The 13,524-nt window shown below is 41.3% G+C and overlaps 1 protein-coding gene across 2 annotated transcripts; it reads right to left on the reverse strand.

Annotated features, from left to right (window-relative positions):
• Window positions 1-2,982: 2,982 nt before the first annotated feature.
• LOC126536607 (E3 ubiquitin ligase Rnf121) lies at window positions 2,983-13,475 on the reverse strand. 2 transcript variants are annotated; one of them, XM_050183639.3, is made up of 8 exons: window positions 13,370-13,475; window positions 12,846-12,886; window positions 12,267-12,408; window positions 11,434-11,627; window positions 10,041-10,230; window positions 8,853-8,986; window positions 5,777-5,878; window positions 2,983-3,255 (listed from the first exon to the last, which is right to left on the reverse strand). In XM_050183639.3, exons 1-8 carry the CDS (start codon window positions 13,415-13,417, stop codon window positions 3,135-3,137), a joined length of 972 nt encoding a protein of 323 aa, XP_050039596.1. In that variant the 5' UTR covers window positions 13,418-13,475; the 3' UTR covers window positions 2,983-3,134. The 2 variants fall into 2 exon arrangements, with proteins under 2 accessions (XP_050039596.1, XP_054929514.1); XM_055073539.2 differs by lacking the exon at window positions 13,370-13,475 and adding an exon at window positions 13,051-13,189.
• Window positions 13,476-13,524: the final 49 nt, after the last annotated feature.

A 13,524-nucleotide genomic window follows, 5' to 3' on the forward strand; every position in this document is an offset into this window, starting at 1 on the left:
TTAATATATGCAACTCGCTGGAAGCAGTAAGTGAGGTGTGCAGCGATAAAGAGTCTGTGATGATTACCGTGCTTGTCCTGGAAGCTCGTAGCTTACGCAAAGCTAGGAATACCTAGGAATTCCGCTAGGAATATTGAAGTTGGGAAGCCGAATAAAAAAAGACCAATACAATGATGATGAAAAAATTCCAACTTCGACCTTTTCCTTACTCTGAGAAGCATCTGTTGCTATAATTACGTTTGTGTGGAGCTGATTCAAGTGATCCTGGAGTAAGCCGTTAAGAATATGCGAGGAAAGCTGCTTTGCATTGTTGGGGTATATATCATCATAAGTAATTACCAATGAATTCAAGATACTCTTTATCGTGATTACATCATTTATATGTACATCTAACGGACTCAATAACGATTGTTATAATCATTTGTGGCATGTGAAACTGAGGTCATAAGACTAAAAAAAATTGGGCTGGTTGATCGAGAAAGATTGACTGGGACCTTCTCAGTGGGGATTCATAGAGCCTTATGAAGGTTCCAATGGTGAGCATTTTAAATCTCATTTCAAAGGCACAGCGTTTGAGACAAACTTTGGTAGCTCCAGACATAAGTGCTTTTCGTTCAAGCAAAACTAGTTGACGTAGGTTATTAACAAAAGCACCGGATAATAACACACAGCCGAACTCTAGTATAGGTCGGATACACATGTGGTAAATCATTATTAGTGTGTCTGTGCATGCCCCACCGATTATCTCAAATCCTTCTTAATATCCCCATTGCACGGGAAGCTTCTGAAGTTACATGTTCAATATGATGATGCCAGTTAACATTTCCATCAAAGAATTCCGAGGTACTTAACTTTTTTCACTTGTGGAATAGTGGAATGGCGGTATGAAAGGGATACAACTGGGTCTTGTAGAGGAAAGGCAAGAACAGCACTCTTATTTACATTGAAGGACAAGCGGATACTGTCCAGCCATGCTTCTAACTCGCATAAGTATTCCTGTAAGCACTCGTACAGTGACTGAATATCACTTGCAAAAGCAAAAAAACACTATATCATCAGCATAAACATACATGCTTACATTCTGATGATAAGGAATGGAGCTGAGTAAGGTGTTAAACAACAGCGGGTACAAAACTGCACCTTGGGGAACCCTGCACGTTTGAATTTTCTCAATGAAATTCTACTATGTGCACAGTAAAACACCCCGCCCTGCAAGAACTCAGCAGTCCACGTTACAAAGTATTCAGGTAATCCTGAATCCTCTAATTAATATACGATATTCTACACTATCGTATGTTTTAGAAATGTCTAGTGCAACTAGAGCTGCACATTGTTTTTAGTAACGAGCCGAGTGAATTCGGCTCTCTAGGCCGACTGTCCGCACCAAATTGACGTCCCTCATCTAAATCCAATTTGGCAGGGTCTCAATAATTCCCTTGTGGTCACAAACTTGATGCATGTGTGTAATAATCTTTCTATTAATTTTATGAAATTTGATGTAAGAGAAATAGGCGAAATATTGTCTAGAACATACCTTTTGGTTTGGTCTTTCAACAGTGGAATCACCTTCGAGATTCTCCACACAGGAGGTATACATGCATACTGTATAGAGTAACTTACAGCATCTAACAAGCCATTAGGAGCGATGTCAAGGGGAAGTTTAATCATCTTAGTAGCGAGTCCATCAGGATCTGAGGCTGCAGCTGGTAAACATGAAACAGCTTGGGACAATTCTGACATAGAAATCTCTTCGAGATCTTTTGATGTGCCTTGCTTATAAGGAGAGGAGGGAAGAGAGGTAGCGAATCGGATCTCCAATCCTCTCGCAATTACATCTAGGGTCAGTTTTTTCACTGGCGGTTACAACGATTCACTCCAAGTTCAAGGAGCGCAGAATCATTTTTTGGGATCTTAAAAACCGAAATAATGCATGCTTATTTGATTTCAAAAGAAACTCATAATGGCAGATATTGTAATAATCTATTGTCTTAGATACTGTTCTTTTAAATATTCCTGCAATAAATTTACAGTTGCTCCAGTTTTTAGGAGATTGGTTACGCATGAGTTGTTTCCATGCAGCTTTACGTCCCTTGTAGTCCCGCAAGCTGGTTGGACTATCGGCCTTGTGACTGGCGTTTTAGTTTGCCGCAACTGGGCATTTCCATAAACAATAATCTGTGTATGGACAAACTAAAACTTTTTAGTATTCGGCAAAATGAATATTTCCCACTCAGCACATAGTTATTGTATTCTGCAGAGCCTCAATGTCAGCCACTATAATCATCACGTTACCATACGCATCAAGCAGCACACACAGCTAAAACATCTTTGGTCATCGCGGTAGGTTAGTACGGAACGGTAATATCATACCACATACTGCACTTACCATACAGTAATACGGCACTGCTAAAACTCTCTGTTGTCAAAATGTTCCACACAGTGATCTTTTCTCCACAATAGGCCACTAGTGTTCAGGCTGCTTGCGATAACTGCATGCAAAATTTTGCCTCTACGGTGCTGTCTCCTAAAGGAAGCGCAGCTGGAAAGTGCAACGGCACGAACTGTGGGGCACCGAAAAACTTCATTACGACGCCAGGTAGACAAGCTTCCTGGCAAAAGATAATTGAAATTGCAAACAAAAAGATAGCTATGCATCTGTGTACCACATCAATAACGTAGCGTGGCCAACAAGGTGCGTACATGGGAAAAAGGGATGCAGTCTTTACGCAAGAATATATGATAAATTGCTTGCTTTAAGTTAAACCATTTCTGGCATCCAATCTCTGATGGAATGGGGCAATGGCAACAGCAAGAGGTAAAAAATTTTTTCCACATGCCAGCTGACTATGTCAGCTAAGAGAAAAAGCTGAATAGTTGGATGCTAAACATTACTAACACAAATTGCTTTGTACAAATATTGTTATGCTCACCAGCACAAAAGCTCACACAGGCATTTGCAAAACAAAGCAGCCAGAGTCAAAATAAACAAAAAATTCATACTTTAATGTACTGATTGGTCAGTTCAACAAATATACAGCTGTCTTCTATACAAAAGAGCAGAGAGAGAGAGAATGAGGAAAGAATGCAATGTGAGATGAATGTTCTGTGTGCGTGTTAGTGAGGTGAATGCATGATCACTCTAGTCCCAGCATTTGATTCAAAAATTGCACACCCATGATGATCACAGGCTGCCACACCACAAGATAGCGAATAAAGTCCAAGAAGTTTCCATACAGGATGTGCGGCTTCTCCCAGCTGCATTGTGGAGTAGGAACATGACTGTTAAGGAACTCACAGAACAGCCAAGCACAAAGGTGATCACAAACTAACTGATCAGATGAAAAGCACTTAATATGTAGGCCTAGCAGAACATTTTAAGAGTAGGAACTCTGCAAGGTATGGGTACGTCAGCAAAATTTAGTCCTAATCAACCTAAATGCACATATGAAATATTAAACTTGTATGAGTATGCAATATTCCAAATGTTAAGCTTAATAATAAATCCTTGCAATTTTTCTGATATCTCAAACCCATTGAACCTGTCTTTTATATATTCAGCAATAGCCAAATACAGAGAGCAACTAATTTCATTAGCAAGTTTACAGCAAGAATCTGTTGCAAGCGCTGTGGCTGCATGAGGTTCATATGGAGCGTGATCAGAGACCTTTCGAAATGCACGTTCAATTTACATTCAGTTTCACCTCACGCGATTGGCCTAGGATTGACTTCGGCCAATCGCATTAGGCGAAACTGAACTCAAACTGAACACCCATTTCGAACAACGATCTCCGATCGTGCCCCTGGTACAAGTTAGAATTATATTCAGCTGCATTAGTAAAGCAGTCATAATTAGTTAAGGATGGCGAGTGATAATTTGGACATGCTCAATTATCTGGACAGCTTCACAGCACCACTATTGGCTCAATAAACTTTTATGTATAAAGAAAAACATGGACATGTTACAGTGCGGCATTCAATAATTCAGTCCACCTGCATAACAGTACACTAATTTGGCTACCAGATATAGCAGAAATAGCGGTACTTTTGATTTTGATACATTACTGGCATGGTCATCAGCCGTGTCACCACTGCCTCCTCGAAACCAAATCTAGTGAATCCTACGTTCTTAAAAAAGTTTACACCCTTTGGGTCGTATATTGTCCCACAACAATAATCGTCATCTGTCCTGCCTGCATTTCCTTTCTATAATGCTGCGAGCCCAGTACTTCCATGTAATGAACAGCTTGCGCATTATCAGTGTGACACAGCATTCTCCACAGGAAAGCATTATTAAATTATTAAATTATGGGGTTTAACGTGCCAAAACCATTTTTCGATTATGAGGCACGCCGTAGTGGAGGACTCCGGAAATTTTGACCACCTGGGGTTCTTTAACGTGCACCTAAATCTAAGTACACGGGTGTTTTCGCATTTCACCCCCAACGAAATGCGGCTGCCGTGGCCAGGATTCGATCCCGCGACCTCGTGCTCAGCAGCTCCACAGGAAAGTAGAGAGCGATGAGTTTTCAAGAAAGAAAATGCAAGAAAGGCAAGTGGCGATTATTGTTGTGGGACAAAATAAGCCCCAAAGGGTGTAACTTATTTATGAGTGTAGTCGATCCAATAGTCACTAGCCCTGACCAAATCTAAGACAAGCCAAGCCATTGGGTTGCAAAGGCTGCAATTGAGGTTCGTCACACAAAAAATTTTTAGCACACAGTGTGTGTTCATTTGCATACTGGCATGGTCCTGTGCAACTTCTACACGCAATTTCAAGTGGTGCCAACTCGACCCTCAATGTCCATGCTGACGAGGGTGGCGATTCAGTGAACGAAGAGCCAGACAATGACTGTCGCACGGAAACCCGCAAATGTTCGGCTATCCCAGCACAGTCCCCTTTTGTTATGTTTCAGTGTATGCATTGACTTTACTTTAGTCTATCTGTAGCAACAGCACGATAATAGATACAGATTCTCCAGGTCACAGGCAAGCGTACCAGAATGCAGCGACATGTTGACAAGCCTGTATTCTCAGACGATCACTCTTGAAAATGCTTTAACTTTTGCAATATTTCAAAGACTACCCAGATGCGTCAATGATCGACAGCCCTACTGGCGCTGTTGAAAGACAGTGCATTTGGCACTGGGCCAAGAATGTCATCGCTCATAGATGCCGATGTGTCTGGCACTAGTTGCATAAGATCTCACAAAACTGAAGGTATACCAAGAGTGACAATATGAGTATACAGGACACTTCTTTTTGTTGTTGTTGCTTGTGGAATAAAGTCAGTAAACTTCTGGCAAATTCCTATACTTTGGAATCCCAATTATCCAAACTTCTAGGCAGTCATCATTGAGTCTAAATTAACAGTTGGCAACTATACAGTTAGCTTAAGAGCTCCACAGTCTTCAAGGTGGAGAAAGCTCATGCAGAGAGGATAGTGGAAATATTGCAAAAAATGTGTGATGCTGTGACAACAACAGCGAGTGCAATATTACATTTCCAGAGACTACACTTCAGGCAGCGTTGGTTGCAGAAAATATTAATTGGCAAACGAGCAGTGAGCATCACTATCTATCTATCTATGAAGTACTACGGAGGGGCTCAGATAAGCTGAGAAAATGCACACAGATGCATCTGCCTTTTTTACCCTTCGTGAAATACCATCTCCACAGCTGGGAATGAGTGAGATAATCACAATCACACCAAGGAACAGTTATCAAGTACGTGCTTACTGAACAGATCCGATGTCCAACAAAAAATGTAAAAAGGATACGGGTTGCAAAAGATGCGCTTTAAGTCCACTTTCTCCTTGCAGTAGGGGCAGGTCTGCTTCTTTCCAACAATGCACCACCCCCTGATGCAGAATTCATGAAATCTGTCATATTGAAGTGCATCCAAAGTCAAGGCAAACCAGCAACTTTAATCGCATTATAACTAGCAATGTTAACTCTGCTGCCAATGTATGCTTTAATACTTGATTTGCAATGTTTCAATACAGAGAAAATGCAAGTCAATATCACTGTAAAAGAAAGCACCAAAACAGATTTCTAAGTGACATACCTGCAATATCCAAATAAGTGAACATACATCTTGTACTCCTTGAGCACCCAGAAAGAAAAATTAATTGCTTAATTATATGAGAAATATGTGATAAAAAGAATGTGGATTTTCTGCGTATAAACTGCAACTGAATCTATTTATGGTATTACAACGCAGGACCTGGCAAAGAACAAGCCAAGACATGCCGGTTTGGACATAAATATTAAAATGAACACAAAAATACTTCTTGTCAGAAAGAGCTCAATCAGAGTTCTCATTGGTGTGATGAAGTATGAGCACGTTAATGGCACTGGTCAGGAAAAGTTCATCCAGGCCAGCAACCCAAAGCAGGAGAGATGCACTTCAGCGCGTCTCAGGCTGTACGCAACAAGTTGCTCCAATGTAAGTTTACACCAACCCACTGGGCAATGCGGGACACACTCTGCAGAGCACAATGATGTGCCAAGTTACAGCAGTTCTTACGAAGCAACGCACAAACATGCTATATATAAGCCTGTTAATGTGTAGATTGAGCAAGAGAGAAATAATGCAAATTGTCCACTGCCTTCCGTACTACTCTCTCTGCACACACCTACTACCCTCATCATAAAAACTCGCAGCTTGCTACCACAACTACAATAGGATCCCGCTGATACATATTTTATGGGGCCATATAAAAAGAATATATGGTCCGACAAAATGTAATGTCCGATAATGCTTGCAGCAGCCCAACTGATGAGACAAAAAGGTACTTCGACATTCTGCTTTATTTGAAGTTTAATAGGAAGCCAACAAACTATTGGAAACAATCTCAGTAAAGCTTGTTATCGCGGCCTAGTGGTTCGGTTGCTCCTTTAACCTGGTTGTAGCTGTGAATCACACTAAATGAAGCTTGTAATTTCCGTCTGAACCTGGGGCCAAATCAATAATAACAGCTTCTTTTCAAGCACTCATAGCCTTCTTTTTTTCACTTTCCATACAGGCTTGTATGTCAAAGCAACTGCACAAGATATCAGAGTTCACAAGACAGCATCTGCAAACATGGGGCTGAATGACCCTTTGTGCCGTCATCTGCCCCTTCTCAGCTTTCTACTTCAAGAGCCGTTTTAAGATTGTTGACTGGCAAGAATCTGAACAAAGGCGATGGCAATTCTTCTGCGTCCCACAGCAAGTCCCACAAAGAGGCCGTTTTCAGCACCAACATGCTGCAGTCAACGTGGATGCCACCAATGAACAATGTCGTGCAAGTGGTGGTCCGTAGCAACTTTTGGACGTAATAACCAGGAGGAGAACCGCAACAAATGGGAATATACACTAGCAGGACCAGAGCACAAGAGTCAGGAAAACTTAACAGGAACATATCAACAAGGTTAGACAATACTGTATCAACGACACAGTAAAACAAGGTTCTAACTGCATTCCTTTTGAGACCTTGATCACCAAAAGTCTACATAGTTTCTTTGAACATGTTTGAACACTCCAGCTGGAGCTATAGTGCTACCAATGAAAGCAAATGAACTTTACAGTAACTCAACCAGAAGATCAGGGACAGCCTATGAGCATAGCAACTCATATGATCCAAAACCGGCAGTAGTGTAATTCATGTGAATATACAAAACGAAAATTAAAATGTGGATCATGGTGATATCCAGTGGGCGGAGCATTGCGAGCAATGCCTTGCTCTATCTTAGTCTCTGCAGTGTAAGCCGTGAAAGAAGGAGTGGGAGCATCACGGAAGAGATGAACAGCAGTCTTTTAATGCGAATACCTCAGCTCCTATTAAATGCATACTAGTATTTTTCACTGTAAAATATCTCAAATATTGTCATTTAGTGACCCACACATTTCACGACTGTTAAATTCACAACTTCGTTAAAGAAAGACGGAATCTGTTCTTTCAACTGTGCAGTTTTCTAAGCAATGTCTAGACCAACGACCAAATTGTATGTCAGCAGTTCAGTATGCCTATTACAAGATAGTATTTTAATGTGGCACCACCAACAAATAGGCTGAACAATATACAATCAGACCTAATCAGAGGCTTCTTTTTCGTTTAATATCCTCATTGAGTGAGCTCAGTGCCATGCTGGTACAAGTACTAACAAATTGCAGTACGAACGGAAGGAACAAGACCACACAGCAGCCACATATTGGAGCATCTGCAGGAGAGAAGTGCAACATAAGGACAAAAACAAGAAATAAAGGAGTGACAATATCGGGTATATCAGTGGCTACACTCTGTTGACTTCCACAATGTTAATGATGGTTTCATTGATGGCAGCGTCAATGGAACAAGGCTTTTATTAGTTTGCTTCGTTAGATGCAAGCTCGAAGCAACTTATTTTCCCCTAAAATATCATTTTGGAGCAGGATGGCGCAATTAGGTGCTGTTGGCAAAGCCTTTCCATCACGGCAAGTGTCTAGCAGAAAGCAAAACCATGTGAGTAACTTGTTATAAGATAAGCCATTCCGCTCAGTATAGACATAGTATTCATAAAGAAAGGAGTGCACCCAATAACTACCCTTTTCTCACATCACATGCAAGACCAAAACACAGCGGACTGAAAAGTCCGTGGACTACTGCGCAACTGATATCCCATTGTGCCATGTCCCAGCAAAGACTAACAATTGTTGCATCCATGAAGGCCTGCATGCTTGTCCAAGAGATCAAAATAAGATCAAGTAGTAAATGCGATAGGAAACAGAATAAGAAATGGAATAATGGAATAATAAGAGGAGAAACATTCTTCTAACTAAAAAAAAAAATGCAAATGTATACCCTGCATGCCAACACCGCTGCAAAAGGATACATATGCCCACAGGGCAGCTTATACGATTCCTCAACAATTGCATCTGAATTGTCCAGAACGTGTATTTTGTTGCCACACACAGCACAAACATTGGACTCGAGTTGCCTCACAGGAACTCCTGTTGTTGTGTAGTACTGCAAGAGAAAAAAGGAGTGCACACAAAGCAATCATCGGCGTGTAGCCACTTGACATTTTTTTTTTATTTTTGCAGAAAGAGTAAGGTATAATCTCTCAAACCTTCATGCAATAGATGCCAGCATGTTCTACAGGCGAAGATTATAGTGCTGTGGTTGCTAAAATATTAGAAGTAAGGTTTATTCATTGCTATAAATGCAAACGTCCTTTTATGTTTGTAGAGAATAAAGAACACATACAAGTCTTACTATTGTCCGAGACTGCCCTACAAAATTCAGGATAACAATGAGAAATACTATATATAACGTTGGCTTGGGTTGCCATAATATGCCGTAAAAGCAAAAGGTGCCATGCCACCTTGACATTTTTAAACCAGCTACACCCTTGGTACCATAGTACTTAAAGACAGCCACAGGCCAAGGCTAATGGTCTACCGCAACACAGACAACAGAAAGGCACATCTGACACACATCTGTTGTCCTTGTTCAGCTTGCGCTACAACAAAATAAGACATGCTATGCCAACAAGCCCCTATAGCTATCCTCATTGATTACAGCACAAACTCTACGAGACAACTACTGCATATATTTTTTGCAAAAATGGGCTCAAGTAAGCAAGAACACCACAGAACCTATGGAAGAAGATTAAAAATAGCCTAGCACCAATTTTTTCTGCTACTATGCCATCTCTCTACCAAACATAAAACGAGAAAGTTCCAAAGAAGTAACCTACCAGCCTAGATCGATACATCATCTTTTCTTTCTTTAGGGTCTTGTTTGAAAAATCTTGATAGACAAGAGTTTCAATGTTTACCTTACTTAAAAATGCAGTTACCATGGCTCGGAACTTTATGCAGAAACTTGTGCTCAGCATAAGAACACCACAGTGACTGAACCACAAGGGAAGATACAGACAGCCAAAGATTAAGCAATCCACTAGCGACACATATGGGACATTCAGCTGCTTCTGCGGTGGTTCTGTATGAAAAATTTGGTGTCTTATTTGTACATCTCTTCACTGTACTGACTCCGATATAAACTAGTGCGTACATACCCCAATAGTGCAGGCCATTCGATCTGTGACGACCTCCGAGACATCCCGACCCAACACACCATAGTACGTGCCATAGAACAGCAGCAGCAGGCCCACATCCATCCAACTCTGTGGCTTGGCCCGAAACACCACGTTGACTCCAAGCAGTGTCAGCATCACCACGATATAGCCAATCACACAGAGTGCACAGCTGCAGAGGATCACATGGATTCCCAACAGCACTTACATTACAAAGTAAAGGAGCAACGAAAAAGCCCTCAACACATCAAAGTGGTAGTCCTCAAACCTCAATTCACAGGCAACAACAATTCATAGGGTGTCCCAAGTCTTTGTCGTTAAAGAAGTCACCATATTTTTGCAGAAAATTGTAGGGGAGTTAACTTCACAAAACCTTGCACGTGGTGAGCAGGCAAGGAATGGCCTATGATGTGTACAAAACACAGTGCAGCACACTGTAGTATACCAAGTGTTGTTGCCACAAACCCCTGCCTGGCTCATGTTCAGCCCCATTAGGTGCAGATTCACAAGCCATCTGCACATACCTAGTTCTCTTATGGATTGAGAAATTTATTCACAAGGTTTAACATCCTACAGAAATGCTGGAGCTATGAGAGGTGCCATAGTGAAAGGCTCTGGCTTAATTTTGACTAGCTTGGGCGCTTTAATGTGCATCTACATCTAAGTAAACAAACAGGCTGCATTTTGGTGTTATCAAAATGTGAACATCGCTGCCAGAAACCGAACCTGCGAATGTGTGCTCAGCAACAGAATGCCAAAGTCACTGAGCAACTCCCGCGTAGTCTTCCGATTGTATGATGCAATTTGTGGTTTCAGATGCACTGCACTGGCATGACATGCCTATGTCAACCTTCTCACATTCTGCGAAGCAATTCTGAACTTCAGCACACAGATTGCTTTTTAAAAAGCAGCCACTGTAGCATAACTACCAAACTCAGAAATTGCAAAAGGACCAAACCAAATACAACCAGTGTCCACATATTCAATTGCCTAGAGACGAGGAAACAGTTTCAAGTTCAACCTGCATGAAGCCTGTCGCCACACTTCTCGTATGGGGCCTCACAAGGGGCCTCAACCTGCCCTTTAATCCTTGACAGTTGAGAATGTATTCTACTTGCAAAGATTTTGATGAACTTCAACTTTGTTGCAGAGCACAACAGGCAGACAGATTTCCCATGCAATTTTATTTCGATTTGTTAGTATGGCTGGCTCCATTTATAGCACTCAAAGTCATCATATTAACAAGGCACTATCTTAACAGCACAAAGAGAGAAACAACTGCTTTAGAGCCATGAGTTATTCTGCCTGATGACAAAATGTACAAAATGTACAAAATAAAGTATCCCTACATAGTTAAAAATAAACAACACCATACCTCTGCAAGTATATCACGTAGAACCATTTGTAGACCCAACGAGGCGTGGTCCCAGATATAGGTTTCTGGAGGGCCCAGCTGATAACTATACATGTGCATACAGTAAAAATGGTCCAAATAAACACAAAGCGCCACCAGTGAGAGTGCACCGATATGCACACTGGTATCAGCCACATCCCAACCATAGTTGCTCTCTGTAAAAAAGAAATGAAAAAAAGAATGTAACAAGCATTCCTGCAATCACAGACTTGTACACATAATTCTTGTGACTAGATGTCCTCAAACTGATCTTCCATAGCCTTTTTGTTGCCAGCAAGTTGACTTCTTTTTGAGCAACAAGAAAAGCGCACAACCTTTGATGCATGGATTCTAATTTAGTGGACATTGAAAACATGGGCCAGTATAATGTAATGATTCTATCCCAATTTTATACCTTTTTGCACTTTGTCAAAGGACCAAGTAGCGCCCCACCTTTGTTATCAACCGAATCGGCTGCTCATAAGCAATGTATGATAAGAAAAATGTAGAATCAAACAAAAGAAATCCTTACAGTATACTGGCCCCGATTTTGTGAGCCCTCATATCATGAGCCCTGACTTGCGTGAACTGCCCCCAGCAGCAACAGTTCTTAGAAGGGAATGTCACATTCAAAAAATCAAACCCTATAGGTTCAAAAGCACTGAGCCTGCGCTCCACTTGCTCAGTTTTGATGGGACGACCTCAGGTAAAACAGCAGGCAAAACCATACACAAGACATCCTGTTCGTCAGTGACTAGGCTGATGCACTGCAACTACCTCAAGGAAAAAATGCATAGGAAACCACTCGACCATACCTGATATGACTTGAAGTGTACCTTTTTCCATTGTACCAGGAGAATTTGTGCTATAACAACGGATGCTAGGAGAATAAGTATCATGTAGGCATGCATCTTTTCGTGACCTCTGTGCTTCTCGTGCAACCGGGCATGTTCAATCCTTTTGTGATCATGAAAGAAAAAAAAAGATGGTAGGGGACGTCCACAAGAAACACTGAGTCAATAAAACAGCAATATCTAGCGTCATACACGAAGCTTAGCAACAGTTCTCACAACACTTGCTATTCCATATGAAAATTCGACTCGCGCTGACTATAAAGACGAAACGCATATGGTTCTTACAAAAGAAATGCTATAAAACAATGTGCACTGATCAGCGACGTCTGTAACGAGATATTCTCAACAGGCAGTTAAAATTATGTAATAAAATCTGTTCAATAATGCCGATGCACAGACAAAATAAATAAAATAAGCACGACAGAAGCTCACAAGAATGTACTGTCGGCATAGTTGGTTCATGACCAGTAACTTACAGCGCACGACAATGGAACAAGGGTATACACACACACACACACTGCGACTAAGGTTGCAACTCACCTGGCTCTGTCTTCATCTGGTAATTTCGAAAGGTCTATACTCTGCAAAAATAAAAATATACACAGTGTTTTAAGTACCCTACGCGCTGACAGTTCACGTTAATGCAGCACAATATAAACTCACGCGAGTTTTTACGTAATGCCAAGCAGTACAATACAACGCTGACAGCTGGACTTATGTTTCGTTCACGGCTAGGCAAACGCACCTGTGACACAAATTTGCACGGTTCTCTTTTGACGACTAGGTCAGAAAATTCGATCTCAAGCTTGCCCTATCGCATTTACATTTACAACGTCTTCGCTCATTGCGTTATTACCGAGCTCGCAAAGATAAACATGCAATCGTCGGAATGCGTAACAGACGATCTTTAATCTTGTCAACCAATTACCGGTAAAGATCCAGGAAGTTAGAGCGATAATTACACAGTCATTTATCGAATTATTTACAGAGGCACTGCTTCAAGCTGAGAAGCAGCGCCATCATATTGAGAGCTATTACTAGAGAGAACCGTGCAGACTACTTACATTGTTTAGTATGATATCTAGGCTGATCTCGCCGTGGTGATGTGCCATCTTGAGAGTGGCACCACAACGTGAAGTGAAACTGGTGAAGGCTTGCCATCTACTGCGCTTTTTTATCTGGGTAAGGTGTCGCTGCAGAGCAGTCACTAAAAGTCACA

This window comes from Dermacentor andersoni, chromosome 4 (genome assembly GCF_023375885.2).
Source record: "Dermacentor andersoni chromosome 4, qqDerAnde1_hic_scaffold, whole genome shotgun sequence".
NCBI classification, from domain to species: Eukaryota; Metazoa; Arthropoda; class Arachnida; order Ixodida; family Ixodidae; genus Dermacentor; species Dermacentor andersoni.